Source organism: Girardinichthys multiradiatus, chromosome 22 (genome assembly GCF_021462225.1).
Source record: "Girardinichthys multiradiatus isolate DD_20200921_A chromosome 22, DD_fGirMul_XY1, whole genome shotgun sequence".
Lineage (NCBI taxonomy): Eukaryota > Metazoa > Chordata > Actinopteri > Cyprinodontiformes > Goodeidae > Girardinichthys > Girardinichthys multiradiatus.
The window spans coordinates 15,046,293-15,061,664 of record NC_061814.1 but is presented as its reverse complement, the minus strand read 5'-3'; the positions used below and the strand labels follow the sequence as shown (position 1 = coordinate 15,061,664).

Below are 15,372 nucleotides of genomic sequence, written 5' to 3'. Positions count from 1 at the left end.
CCTTATAGGCAAAGGTCCAACTAGGACCTACTAAATTTAGATTTTAACAGAAATATGTGTCACGTTTTTTCATATGTGTGAGTACACATCTGCCATGGAAAGATGAGCCTTAAAACTGATTCATAGCTGGAACATTGTCAGTGTTTCTTGTGGGAAAACATTTGATATTGGAGCATTTATTAGTTTTTTTTCTCTATAGAGAGAAAATAGGTATTTGTCTCAGGGCTCCACTGACATCACACTCTAGTTAAAATTGATCTAGTTGCAAGTCAGAGAACAGTGGGATCTGCTGTTTGTTTTGGCGCTAACTACTATTAGCAATACAAGCTGGCAAGGTGTCGATTTCTCTTTATTTCCTTTGTGCAAAATGTTGAATCATTTACGAACCGTCAGAATTGCTGGTAAATAGTTTATATCTGCAACTTTTTATGCATTCTGAATGTGTGGTAGCCATGTAGGATACTGAACTCATTGCTGCTCAGTGCTCTGACTGGGAAAGCATTGTAGTCACCATTAGGTGACTTCTGAAGGCAATTGGTTGCACTGAGCTTGCATGCCACACTTTTCAGATTATTTCTAAAACCAGTTGTTTTTACCCGTACACTTCAAAACTACGCACTACTTTGTTTTGTTAATCAAGTAAAACTCCAGCCACATGTATGACGTTTGTGATTGTAACATGACAATAGTTGAAGGTTAAAAGGTTAATGAATACTTCTGCAAAGCACTGTATCTTCATTGAAATATGCTCATTGTCTTTCCTTTAGAACAAGGTCTGGAGGAGATGAAGAAAATGTTGCTGCTGCTTTTAGGATGTGCTGTTCAGGTAAGAGCACTAATAGTCTGCTTGAAGGCAGTAGATATTTATAACCTTTCATTTATCTTCTGTGTCATTTATAAACCAACACAGACATTCAGTGTTGGTGAGGTTCATTCTAGGCTGTAGACCTCTCACCAGCTTCCTTGTTGTTTAAAATGTCTTGACACTTCAGCTATAGCTGAAACTGTGCCTGAATGAACTTTGAGTCATCATCCTGTAAAGCCAACCTTTCATTGTTTGTGACTTGCATCAGCATCATCTTTTCCTGCATTAGAGGGGAAATTACTTTTGTTTGACTTTAAAGATTGTTCTAAAAATGTGACCACATTTCTTCATACAGCTACTGTGTCCTGGAACCCGCACATTTTGTTTTACCTTTTGATTTGGTTGTGCAGTCGTGCCATACTAACCTCCTCTTGATTTCCACTTTGCAACTTCTCCTAACATCTTCAACTGATCCCTACTTCTATTCACTGTATTGAAAACCGGTGAATTTAACGAATTCCTAACATCTTACTTCTCTCTTTACAGTGTGAGAAGAAAGAAGAATACATCGAACGTATCCGGACTCTGGATTTTGACACCAAAGCTGCGATAGCCTCCCACATTCAAGAGGTGTTTTGCCTCTCTAACGAACAAACTGTAGTAATCTATAGTAATATTGGGTGGGATAGTGACTATTTAACTGTCTGTTGGTAAGATAAAGTTTTATTGATCACACAATTGTCCTGATTTAGGTGACGCATAACCAGGAGAATGTGGTGGACCTTCAGTGGTTGGAAACTGGGGAAATGCCCCCAGAGGATTTGGACAGTCTGTCCAGAAATTTGGCTTTCCACCTCAAACGCCTGGTTGATGAAAGGGACACACAGCTGGAGGTATTGGTGTGGTTCATTAAACCCATTTGTTATCTTGTTCCATGTTTTTACAGGGAAAATATTCCAATGAAGCTTTTTCTAACAGGGTTATGTGGAAACTTTTCCCTTTTTAGTTGTTACCACAAAAGAGCAGCCTCTGGAAGGAAGGGAAGGGTTGAGATTAACTGTCAATGAGGTGTGTGGGTGTGCTATGCTGTGACTATATGCACCATTAAATGAGTTTCCAAGCCATGGGTGCAGATCCCCATTTCTGATAGCTGGTTTTGAGTGTGGGTGCATGTGAGGGGTTCTAATAGCCTCCAGATTATCATTGAATTGTCCAGCTGCTTTCAATTAAAATCCCATTTCCTATTGGGGGTAGTAGATTAAAAAAGGCTCGGCGTGGCTGTGTGACCTTTATTCTAATGCCTGCCAGTTACTTTTTAAATATTAAGCCTACTTTGATTAAATCTATGGATAGTCTTTATCTGTAAATTTCCTGTGTGACACAGCTTCACCTGTTCACCTTATTTTTTTCCCCCTCCTACTTTCATTCAGACAATCGTGGAGCTCACCCAGGAGAGAGACTGTGTGCAGCTATCTCCGCTGGCTCCCATTGCCACCCAGTCTCCCGGTGACTCTCCTAGTATGAGAAGAACTGAAAGTCGACAACACCTCTCAGTGGAGTTGGCTGACGCCAAGGCCAAAATCAGACGCCTTCGACAGGAACTGTGAGTGCCATTGTCCTATCAGCTTGATCAGCAATTACTCAAATGGGGCATGTAAGTAGGCTTTTGATAGTAGACACAAATGAGTTCTGGAGCTATTATGAGACCGCTCAACAATATCATTAAGTTTGGATGTCCTAATCAAGATTTTTGTGTTCCTGACACCAACTAGAGTCATTTAAGATTGAGCGTTTGCGATACTACGTCACAGTCTGATACATTATTTAAGTTAACAAAATCTATGAAAGGTATCTGTAATTTTAAAGTGCGGTAAAATGACATGCTTAATGTTATCAGTATTTCACCCACTCTCCCATCAGTTATCTTCTGGACACTGGAGTCTTTTATCTGTTTTTTTTTTATATATGCTTCTTTAACATGAGTTAAGTAGGTTAATAAAGTTACTATTGGCTGACAACACCTAATCTAAAACAGGCATAGTTTATCATTTGTTTCTCCATTTGTTTGGTTGGGTCCAGAGTTCTCTCTTCAGCGTCACTGTGGCAGAACAGAGTTACATAATTTAGTTTCATAAACATTCTGTATATGTACAGCTTTAAAATAAGTATGATTTGTTGATCATTTGTCATCCAGTGTTTTCCAATGCAGTCTCAGTTGGGAAGTTGTGCTCCTGCTTAATAAACTTGGTGCATTGTTTTTAGCATTTTAAATATTTAATGACTAGTGCTTCAGCTGCTCTCTGCACACCTCTGCCTTGAGCGCACAAATCTGAGTGAAGCAAAGATCAGGTAACATGACACAGGGAGAGCCTGGAGCTGCAGCAGCCAGTACGGTCTCTTTCATTGATAGACAGCACATGATTAGAAAGGAATGGAAAATCCAGCTTTTTAGATCAGCATAACAATTTGCAAAGTCTACATTAGTTAGCAGTTATGCACACAAAGACAGGCTGTGGTTGTTAAAAACCAGCTGTACAAAATGCTGTTACGCCATTGCTGCGGTTGTGACTGATAGAATCAATAAAATGGGTTTCAGGAACTGAGTTTAGTCAGGGTATGATGATTTAGAAAAACCATGATTGGGACCGATCCATCATTACCTAACGTTATTTTCTATGTTCACTCAATAAATAATTAATCTTATGTTGACAACAAAGCAGTCTACATTAAAACGGACCCTGTAGGGACTGTAGGGTGAAATAATAAAGATTTGAGTTTAGTTGTTTCTAAACTAAATCTTGTAGTTTTTATCCCAAGATTGTTATTGTAAACGGTTTTCTAACATTTGTTAGATACGTTTTTTTTGTTGCCATTATTCCTTTACATTTTTTTAGAAGTTGCTGTCAGTGTTGTGCTTCCCTACACAAACAAACATGAAGTAAAACCTGTAAACTTGCTCCCAAAGGCTTTATGAAAGCCTGATAAATGCTGTTTATGAATAATAGAAGCAGAAGGGTTTAATGGTTACCAGATCAGGTGGCAGAGGATGACTGGCTCGTGGTTTTTTGCTTCCCTTTTGATGGAGCAACGTCAGCATTGCACTAACCTCTATATTAAAAAACTGTGTTAAAATTAGAGGGGTTTTACGTAGTTTTTGCTCTTAGCAGATTAATTTCCTAGATTGTCTCATTGCTGCAGTTATTATGGGAAAATATTTTATCTTATTAGCATATACTCAAATAGTGTACAGCTAAAAAACAATAACTTTTCAAAACTTATTTTGTAATTTCTATTATTCCATGTAATAAAAGGAAGAAAGGATAAAGCAGACTTATGAATAGAAATTTTTTTGTCTGTAATTTGGCTTTGAGTTTTATTTTGTCTGTGTAAGACTATGTATTTTGTTTTCTCTATCAAAACAAAGCTTTCTGTGTGTGTGGGCAGAATGAAAGTTACTTTATAGCATCTGTTGTTGCTCCTCCTTCTCTTTCGCCAAGGAGAAGTTTGCTTTGTTAAGACTGATTGCATGCACAGGTAGTATCTGTCTGTATAAAGGTGTGGATCTACTGGGTGTCTGTGGTGTGTCAGCAGGTCAGAGCTAGAGGGTAGTGGTCTGTGTGAATGCTTGTTTTTTAAGTGGCTGCAGCTTTACTCAGACACTCACTGATACCACTGCTATGAAACGTTCATTGAAAATATCACAAATGGCAAATCATTAAAGAGATGCTGTTACTCATTCCGTGTCCTTCAGAGCTTGAGGTCAATCAGGTGAAACTTGGGAAAGACATTAGATTAATACCCTCACCATTTACTCTCTGAGGTTGTTTAAATTAAACTGACTTAGTTGGCCTGACCCTTTTGAAAATCATAACATTTTCATAACACTGCATTATTTAGTCTTAATGAGCAACTTCACCATTTGCTTTAGTAGATAAGAACATTTTATGTAGTTAAGTTATATTTTATTTGCTACCCTGTAATGTTTATCGACCTGGTTCCATTCCAGGTAGGTTTAATAGATTTTTAAGCAGCCAAATGGTCAGTCTCTCACAGCTGCAGTTGATGATGTAGTTTTATGTTTGAAAGCCCCATCCTGTACAGATGCAGCTTGTTTTCAGAAAGCAAGAGGAAACGAAGCCAGCTGCATCCATAATATGAGGGCAAAGCCAATCTTCCATACAACAGTTGACAGGTGCTTGTAATTTTCAAGGTACAGATTGTGTGAAAACGAGGCAAAGCTGAGGATAATTGACAAGTTAATGGGTGTAAAACAGTAGAGGTGGGTGACTTCCTGCTCCATTATTGTTTAACTTCCCAGATAACTGATGGAGGAAGCAGGAGGTGAAGAACTGGAGAGAAAAGAATGAGAGTATTGGATGCCTCTGCTTATTCAGATGCAGTAGGAGACTAAAGAGAGCTGTAATCAAATAGACAATCAGTTGTTCAGTGGACCAATTTCATGCAATCACATGCTAAGACTGAGCAGCATCTCAGGAATGCAGTCATTTTCTTCTTTCAAAGCGGTGTGGCAGATTCTCCTCTTATGCTGAGCCTGGAGGATTTACACACACACACACACACACACACACTTAAAAAATGTCTTGTTTCACTGCTATTCATAATTGTAGCCTACTAAAGAGAAGATAGAAAAAATACACCCCTATTGAAGATTAAAACATTCAGAATTATTTTTGTGATCTCCTTTTACTTGTCATGTCTGTCTTGTTTCTTCCTCTGAGTAAAGGAGGATGAAGGGCTGTTGCCCCAGGGGAATATTTGCTCTATGTTAAGCGTGTTTGAAGCCACTGGGTTTTTTGGGTGTGAGAACAAGAGGCAACAGAAAACAAAACTTTCCACCAACTTATGTATGCGCACGCTTTGGGGTTCAATTCTGTTTGTTCATCCACATAGTATTTGATGTTCAGTGGGATATTATTGTTCTTTTCTACATATACAGGTCCTTCTCAAAATATTAGCATATTGTGATAAAGTTCATTATTTTCCATAATGTCATGATGAAAATTTAACATTCATATATTTTAGATTCATTGCACACTAACTGAAATATTTCAGGTCTTTTATTGTCTTAATACGGATGATTTTGGCATACAGCTCATGAAAACCCAAAATTCCTATCTCACAAAATTAGCATATAATTAAAAGGGTCTCTAAACGAGCTATGAACCTAATCATCTGAATCAACGAGTTAACTCTAAACACCTGCAAAAGATTCCTGAGGCCTTTAAAACTCCCAGCCTGGTTTATCACTCAAAACCCCAATCATGGGTAAGACTGCCGACCTGACTGCTGTCCAGAAGGCCACTATTGACACCCTCAAGCAAGAGGGTAAGACACAGAAAGAAATGTCTGAACGAATAGGCTGTTCCCAGAGTGCTGTATCAAGGCACCTCAGTGGGAAGTCTGTGGGAAGGAAAAAGTGTGGCAGAAAACGCTGCACAACGAGAAGAGGTGACCGGACCCTGAGGAAGATTGTGGAGAAGGGCCGATTCCAGACCTTGGGGGACCTGCGGAAGCAGTGGACTGAGTCTGGAGTAGAAACATCCAGAGCCACCGTGCACAGGCGTGTGCAGGAAATGGGCTACAGGTGCCGCATTCCCCAGGTCAAGCCACTTTTGAACCAGAAACAGCGGCAGAAGCGCCTGACCTGGGCTACAGAGAAGCAGCACTGGACTGTTGCTCAGTGGTCCAAAGTACTTTTTTCGGATGAAAGCAAATTCTGCATGTCATTCGGAAATCAAGGTGCCAGAGTCTGGAGGAAGACTGGGGAGAAGGAAATGCCAAAATGCCAGAAGTCCAGTGTCAAGTACCCACAGTCAGTGATGGTCTGGGGTGCCGTGTCAGCTGCTGGTGTTGGTCCACTGTGTTTTATCAAGGGCAAGGTCAATGCAGCTAGCTATCAGGAGATTTTGGAGCACTTCATGCTTCCATCTGCTGAAAAGCTTTATGGAGATGAAGATTTCATTTTTCAGCACGACCTGGCACCTGCTCACAGTGCCAAAACCACTGGTAAATGGTTTACTGACCATGGTATCACTGTGCTCAATTGGCCTGCCAACTCTCCTGACCTGAACCCCATAGAGAATCTGTGGGATATTGTGAAGAGAATGTTGAGAGACTCAAGACCCAACACTCTGGATGAGCTAAAGGCCGCTATCGAAGCATCCTGGGCCTCCATAAGACCTCAGCAGTGCCACAGGCTGATTGCCTCCATGCCACGCCGCATTGAAGCAGTCATTTCTGCAAAAGGATTCCCGACCAAGTAGAGTGCATAACTGTACATGATTATTTGAAGGTTGACGTTTTTTGTATTAAAAACACTTTTCTTTTATTGGTCGGATGAAATATGCTAATTTTGTGAGATAGGAATTTTGGGTTTTCATGAGCTGTATGCCAAAATCATCTGTATTAAGACAATAAAAGACCTGAAATATTTCAGTTAGTGTGCAATGAATCTAAAATATATGAATGTTAAATTTTCATTATGACATTATGGAAAATAATGAACTTTATCACAATATGCTAATATTTTGAGAAGGACTTGTATACTTGTACAGATATAGTATTTTAAACCTGTGCCAATTGGGGACATTTATGTTGGGACTAAAGTGTTCCTTGTGTTCCTCCACCACACAACTTGAGAAAATGGCACCAAAGCAAAATATAAGGACTTCCATTTATCATCATTAAGGTTTTTTATTCAGCTACATTGACAACAGCGAAATAAAGGCTGGACTGAACCAAAGGTTTACCTCAGCTGTTTTTCAACAGCATTAAGGAATATAGCTTGCACACTGAACCTAATTACACACCTGAAATAACGTTAAACTCTACTTAAACATCACTGGTGCTGAGAAACATCAGCTGAAGTGCAATCCCCTACTGCCTGTAGCATTTAACCAGCCCCTAATGCCATGTTAGTATTTATAGCAGCAAACAAGTGAACACATCGTGGTGTGTTGTCGTTTCCCCATTGGTTCGCTTTTGTGATGCCTTCAAGATAAAGTTGCATTGTGTTGTCTACATAACAAAACAACTCCAAAGTGATTTTAAGTTTTTTTTTTTTATTCCAAATATTGTCACAGTCTAATTAAAAAAAATCCTTTACAGTTTTAACCTTTTAGTGTGATGTTATTCTTGTACAAGGATTTTATTATTGGACAAAATCAAACCAAGTCAGTTCTATACCAGCCTCTTTTTGAAATGCTAGAATTTATTAATAAAATTTAATTATTTTCAGAAAATGTTAAGTCCTTCTAAAGTGGATTGAAATGTACCGAAAATACTTTACTTTAAAACTGCGTACCGAACCGTAATTTCAATGTCTTTTTCTTTTTGCTATTTAATAATCTGTCTCGCCTGAATCAGATGTGGGCTGTTAAGTTTAATTTAATAGTTAATCTGCAGTAGAAATATCTTATTCTCAACCTTTTGAAGATCAAATCTGCCCCGACACTGTAAGGCAACCCACCATACTGTTCAGAAAAGCTGATAGAAGAGGACCTGATAAAACGAAAAGAAAAAAAACAATTGGATCAATGTACTGTTTAAGCAGATTATTGCCAGTTCGTTCCATTGGACTACAATTAACTTTTACTTCAACAACCCTAAGAGAAAAACACAAATGTTAGTCGTAACCTACTTCGGTTATGACTAATAATTCTCATGTCTTCACACAAGTAAAAAATATTCAGTAATTAAAGTTGGACAAATTGTAAGCAGGTTTATAAACACAAATGTTTATGTAAATGTTGTTTAATGTTAATTTTCTATGCATCTATAAGGCTAGTGTAATAATACAACTGAGAATTAACTGAAGAATGAAAAACACATGACATCATGTTTTTCTTGTTTTATTTTCATACGCTATTTTCAGGGTATGCTTTTCTAATGTCGCTGCTTTCTTTTGTAGGGAGGAAAAGAGTGAGCAGCTGCTGGACACCAGACAGGAGCTGGAGAACATGGAGATAGAGCTGAAGAGAATCCAGCAGGAGGTAAAGTCCCCAATCACAGCAACACTAACACAGCTGTCTGCACACTTTATAAATATTCGAATGACATCACTTCCCCTCCACCTGGTTTTCTCATCCTTACTGGTCTGTTTCTAAAAATGTTACCAACGTTAATCACCTAGCAATGACTAAGTTCGTTAATGGCTGTTCAGACTATTTTTAGTCTAGCTGCAGATTCACATGGCTTTTCAGTTGCGCTGAGCTTTGATGTCAACCAAAAAAAAAAAGCTTTAGGGCATTGTGGGACATTTGTGGGGATGTGCATTTTGCTACAACTGATAATATGCAGAGTCTGTTCTGTTGTTTTAGATAATCTATTGGTCATATAAAATAGACACAATAAAGCTGCTGGCTTAGTATGCTTTGACTTCTGTATGTGATTTAAGCATTCAATTAAACTTCTCTGTTATTGTTGTTTGTATTTCCATATTTATGTTCTGAATTGTTTCAATTATTTGTGAACTTCTGCAGAGTTATCAGCTGCTGTCGGACGCTCGGTCAGCTCGTACCTACCGGGATGAGCTGGACGCGCTCAGAGAAAAAGCCATACGTGTCGACAAACTGGAGAGTGAGCTTAGCCGATATAAGGAGAGACTTCACGACATTGACTTCTACAAGGCTAGAGTCGAGGTAAACAACTGCATAAATGAAATGAAGACCATCTTAACTTAGTGGTGTAACAAAAAATGTATCTCTTTGCATCTGAATCATCTGTCAGTCTGTCCTTTCATACATCCATCAATCTATTCGCATGTCCATTGAACATTACATCTGCAGTACCATCCACCAATCCATCGATGTCTGTCTGTCCGTCCATCTGTCGCTCCACCTCACTGCCCCTTGTCATTTGCCTATATATTCATCCATCCATCTGATCACTGTAGAAATATCTGCCTTAAGTTTACTGTGAACCTTTGTGTTTATAATTTCAAAGCTGGCTTCAAAGTATTGAAATATTTTACTATGGAGAACAATAGAATTTTGACTTGCAAAATACGCCTGAGTCCTGAAACAACAATTACCTGCCATGAATACAAAGAACTGACACAGTTCGACCATACAGTGCATTTATATATCAATAACACATTTTTTCTTAAACTATTATATATAATTAAATACATTAGCCCAAAAGTTGGGTATAGGTCTTTTGCATGCTGCAGGAACTGCAGTTTTTTTATTATGTTAGACTTACATCCTTTTGTTAATGTTTTTATAGGAACTAAAGGAGGACAACCAGATTCTGCTGGAAACAAAGACAATGCTGGAGGAGCAGCTGGATTCCACCCGGACCCGCTCTGACAAACTGCACCTTCTGGAGAAAGAGAACCTTCAGCTCAAGTCCAAGATACATGATCTTGAGATGGTATATTAGTGCTTTTTTTTTTTTATATATCAGCAGCAACATGTACAAACTATTTTTCTTAAACTTAACCATTTGATATCCAGGAGCGTGACCTTGACCGGAAGCGTATGGAGGAGCTGTTGGAGGAGAATCTTGTGTTAGAGATGGCCCAGAAACAAAGCATGGACGAATCTTTGCACTTGGGTTGGGAGCTGGAGCAATTATCAAAGACACCTGAGCTGACTGATGGTAAGAAAGGAAGCCAAGATAGACCATACAAAGGATGAGAAAATCTAAGAATAGATTATTCGGGTAAAAAACTAAGTTGCTAACAGGGACCTAAGTAGGCGACACTGGAAGCTACAAACAGGAGATAGACCAAGCTTTAGTCACTGGCCCCTAATCCTGACATCATCTCTCTAGGCTCCATCTGTATTTGCCAGCCTCCACAGGGTTTTCTTTCCACTTGGTTAAGACCTGTGCTGTAATTAATATTAAATGCCTACTGAAAGATAAGCTGTGTGGTTGGATAATTAAAGCCTTTAATAGGGCTAGCAAGCAAAGGATCTGGATAAAGTAAGAGTGAATGTTTGTTAAAACATGCTTTAGTGGAATTACAACCTGTAAGATTTAATCATAGGGTTGTGTAGTTATTGATATTTTGTGCTTTATTTAGACATAGTAAAGTAATAGAGACGATATGGCTAGTGTTTGATAAAACATTGATGTGTGTTAAACAACCTGTTCCTATCATTGTTTTAGCCCCACAGAAGTCTTTGGGCGAGGAGGTGAATGAGCTGACCTCCAGTCGCCTGTTGAAGCTGGAAAAAGAAAATCAGGCTCTGCTGAAGACTGTGGAAGAACTCAGAGGAGCTGCCAGTCAGGACACCATAGCTAAATTGACCAAAGCCAACCAAGAAAACCAGAAACTTAAGCAGAAAGTAAGCTTTAATGCCATTGATTCTGAAAGGGATTATGTTTGAAATGTTCAATGTTTGTTCAGCCTCAGTCTTCTCTAGTACATCTTTCATTTTCTCCTCCTCAACACCGAAATTAGCATATTGCACCAGCACTACCCCATAATATACAAGCCTGCTTTTGGCGTTAGACCTTTAGACCAGAGTAATGCAGAGAAAATAAAATTGATCAAAGGATGATCAATTTGAAGGCAAGGCTGTAAATCCACAGTTAACTTCATTTTCTCTTCTTTAACTCTGGAACACCCTGTGCTAATGGAAATTTCTCAACTATTTTCAAAAACATAAGATTCTCCCTGTGCACTCTGAACAAAACCATAAAATTGAGTTCATCTCAAACAAAGAGAAAATCCACACTGTGCAATTTGGTTCAAAGTGACTTTAAAGACTTAATCCAAGATGCATTTAAATATGAAAGCTGCTGCTGGGAGACGTTTAGCTCAGTGTTTTCTTGTTTGTGTGAGTGGGTTCAAATATGAACTTCCATACAAATTGAATTGATACAGAATGAGATTTTTGTTTCTACAATATTTTAAACGTTTTTTTTTTTTTATTTGTACCTTAATTATTCTGTGGTTAAATAAGGCATAATATGGTATAATAGGTGGCTATATATATTTTTCAGGGTTAACCAGCCTCCTTGACTTGATCTTGAGCTTTAAAACAAGCTACATTCACAGTACCCCAGCTGCCAGAATTTGTTTGGCTCTCAGCATGAAACCGTTTTAGAAGTTGCATAGTCAACCCTAGCTAATAAAGAATTTAGTTAGTCGTATCCTGTCACTATGTGTAATGTTTTATATCCTGACTTATATCACTTATTTTATCTTAAATATTAGCTATTTCACCTTTAGTACAAATGACCTCCACTTTTTACTGTACATAATTCATTTTATTTTATTCTATTATTACTACATGTTTTTGCACATCTACACTGTTCCTCTTTGATTGCACATCTTTTCATAAGTATCTGCACCCTACTTGTGTGTTAAGAGCTGCTGTAACAAGTTATTTTCTCAATTGTGAGATTAATAAAGTCTATCTTAACTTATCCATGTCAGTGAGCATACCCGCAACACATTATTATAGGAAACGACTGAAAACATTAGAGATGCATTTTTGTTTCCCGATAGCCATTTTATATGTAGCAGGTTTTGTACTTACTCATAGACTGCTATGAGATCAGCATATATTACATGTATGACCTGGAGTAAAATTATTGATTTTGTTTTTAATAAACAGACTCAAGCTAAAGTATAGACTAATCACCTGCTAAGTATACTAGTGATATTCAAATGCTTATTTCAAATAAGCACTTGAATATTTTTACCATTCGGCTGTTTATGGGGAAACACAAGCAGAAGAGGCAACTCTTAGCTTTTTAACTAGCCAGGCTACGTGCTTGAACAGCCAGTGTGCAGTCAGCTGCATAACAGACCTGCTGCTCATAGCTTGCCAACTGTAGTGTTAAAGCCATTACTCTAACAAGACCTTTCTTTTTAGAGAAACATGTAAGGCTGTTCCTTCTGCCAGCTAACCGGCAGTGCACAACAACAGGTGGGGGAGGGTCAGTGCTGTGTTAATCTATATAAAGTGAGAGAATTCTCCCGTACCATTCGCACTTTCCCGACTTTATATCGAAACTTTAAAGCCTTGTTGCTATACTGAAAATTGTCCCCTGCCAAGTTGTACTGTAATGCTAATTTATTGTAATGTTAGCCTCATAGAATAATTGTATGTCTTATTTGAACATTTTCAGAAAACAAAAAAATAAAACTTTTTTTTAGCTAGCACAGTATATTGTTTTTTTATAGATGTTGTAACAGTAAGCCAAAATATGACAATAATGCTATAAGGCTAATTATAAACAAAACAAATATATCACAGGAATTTCAAAAGGCTCTCATAATATGAAGGGGATAACATTCCCATGTGTGACCAGAAAAGTAGCTGACACTTAAATTTCCAGTCATTTTCATCCTGAACTTGATTCGGGATTTAGAAACAGTCTGGACAGTTTAAAATGTTTTGAATGACTCTTGTATTGTTGCATGTAAAAGGTTATGCTGTCTGTCTACAGGTGGAGCGACTGGAGAGTGAACTTACAGTGGACAGAGAGTCGCTACGTAGTGCTGAGTCACTAAGTACAGACCTGATAAAGGAAAAGGCTTTGTTGGAGAAGACTCTGGAGACACTCAGGGATAATTCAGAGAGACAGGTCAGTCATGAAAGAGCACTCAATCCCATCCACAAGTCATTTTAGAATTGTTTAGAATAACCAACTTGTTATAATCTGTTAAAACGGTGACAGAGTTAGCTGGGTAATACATCTTTTTTCACATGGTCAAGGTTTCTGACCTTTGATCGCATGAAGCATTCATATACTTTAATTAAAAATGTTAATATTTGTCTATACGGGACAGTCTTATTGGTCACTAAATCTGACACATTTTTGAAAAAAAGCACACAGCTTTTATTTAAATGCATTTTCTAAGAAATCTTTGGCAGGTTTTCCAACTCATTCCAGAAAGGCAGTCCTTATCTAGATGATTTACATCTGGACCAAAAACTATTAGGGTGAACTGGCTCCAAATTATTGAAAACAAAGATTTCTAGCTGTCTGTAGCTCAGACGCAGATGCTCGCTTGCATGCTGCAGAGACTTTGTACTTGTCAGACCCATATCTGACACCTTTGATCAGTTTAACCTTCTGATTTGTTAAATCCACCTTTTAATGAGCTTCAGAGGGAAAGCAAACAGAACACAGCGCTCAAAGATTATCTGCCTCTATCGGCTTTGTTGTAAACTTAATGAGATGTAACTAATGCTGTGATATTCCAGTATGCATACTGGTCAGACAACCAGCAGATTTGTATAGTGCTCCTAGTTTTTATGTGTTTCTGTGTTTTTTGTTTGTTTTTCTCCCTTAATATACAGGTCCTTCTCAAAATATTAGCATATTGTGATAAAGTTCATTATTTTCCATAATGTCATGATGAAAATTTAACATTCATATATTTTAGATTCATTGCACACTAACTGAAATATTTCAGGTCTTTTATTGTCTTAATACGGATGATTGTGGCATACAGCTCATGAAAACCCCAAATTCCTATCTCACTAAATTAGCATATCATTAAAAGGGTCTCTAAACGAGCTATGAACCTAATCATCTGAATCAACGAGTTAACTCTAAACACCTGCAAAAGATTCCTGAGGCCTTTAAAACTCCCAGCCTGGTTCATCACTCAAAACCCCAATCATGGGTAAGACTGCCGACCTGACTGCTGTCCAGAAGGCCACTATTGACACCCTCAAGCAAGAGGGTAAGACACAGAAAGAAATGTCTGAACGAATAGTCTGTTCCCAGAGTGCTGTATCAAGGCACCTCAGTGGGAAGTCTGTGGGAAGGAAAAAGTGTGGCAGAAAACGCTGCACAACGAGAAGAGGTGACCGGACCCTGAGGAAGATTGTTGGTGTTGGTCCACTGGGTTTTATCAAGGGCAGGGTCAATGCAGCTAGCTATCAGGAGATTTTGGAGCACTTCATGCTTCCATCTGCTGAAAAGCTTTATGGAGATGAAGATTTCATTTTTCAGCACGACCTGGCACCTGCTCACAGTGCCAAAACCACTGGTAAATGGTTTACTGACCATGGTATCACTGTGCTCAATTGGCCTGCCAACTCTCCTGACCTGAACCCCATAGAGAATCTGTGGGATATTGTGAAGAGAACGTTGAGAGACTCAAGACCCAACACTCTGGATGAGCTAAAGGCCGCTATCGAAGCATCCTGGGCCTCCATAAGACCTCAGCAGTGCCACAGGCTGATTGCCTCCATGCCACGCCGCATTGAAGCAGTCATTTCTGCAAAAGGATTCCCGACCAAGTATTGAGTGCATAACTGTACATGATTATTTGAAGGTTGACGTTTTTTGTATTAAAAACACTTTTCTTTTATTGGTCGGATGAAATATGCTAATTTTGTGAGATAGGAATTTTGGGTTTTCATGAGCTGTATGCCAAAATCATCCGTATTAAGACAATAAAAGACCTGAAATATTTCAGTTAGTGTGCAATGAATCTAAAATATATGAATGTTAAATTTTCATCATTACATTATGGAAAATAATGAACTTTATCACAATATGCTAATATTTTGAGAAGGACCTGTAATCATTTTTATTCCACCCGGAAATCCTTGTGGCATGGGACCTGT

General features: G+C 38.4%; 1 protein-coding gene across 9 annotated transcripts in view; it reads left to right on the top strand.

Annotated features, from left to right (window-relative positions):
• ccdc88ab (coiled-coil domain containing 88Ab) overlaps positions 1–15,372 on the top strand; it is a 75,860-nt gene that overhangs the window by 37,446 nt on the left and 23,042 nt on the right. For all 9 annotated transcript variants that reach the window (XR_007035913.1, XR_007035912.1, XM_047350888.1 and 6 more), the window contains exons 5-14: positions 768–826; positions 1,352–1,435; positions 1,558–1,698; positions 2,236–2,408; positions 8,736–8,817; positions 9,307–9,465; positions 10,052–10,198; positions 10,282–10,426; positions 10,940–11,118; positions 13,235–13,372. Coding sequence is in view for 7 of the 9 variants with exons in the window: in XM_047350888.1 (XP_047206844.1) it covers positions 768–826; positions 1,352–1,435; positions 1,558–1,698; positions 2,236–2,408; positions 8,736–8,817; positions 9,307–9,465; positions 10,052–10,198; positions 10,282–10,426; positions 10,940–11,118; positions 13,235–13,372 (1,307 nt within the window). In the remaining 2 variants the exon portion in view is untranslated. The remainder of the gene's footprint in view (positions 1–767; positions 827–1,351; positions 1,436–1,557; positions 1,699–2,235; positions 2,409–8,735; positions 8,818–9,306; positions 9,466–10,051; positions 10,199–10,281; positions 10,427–10,939; positions 11,119–13,234; positions 13,373–15,372) is intronic.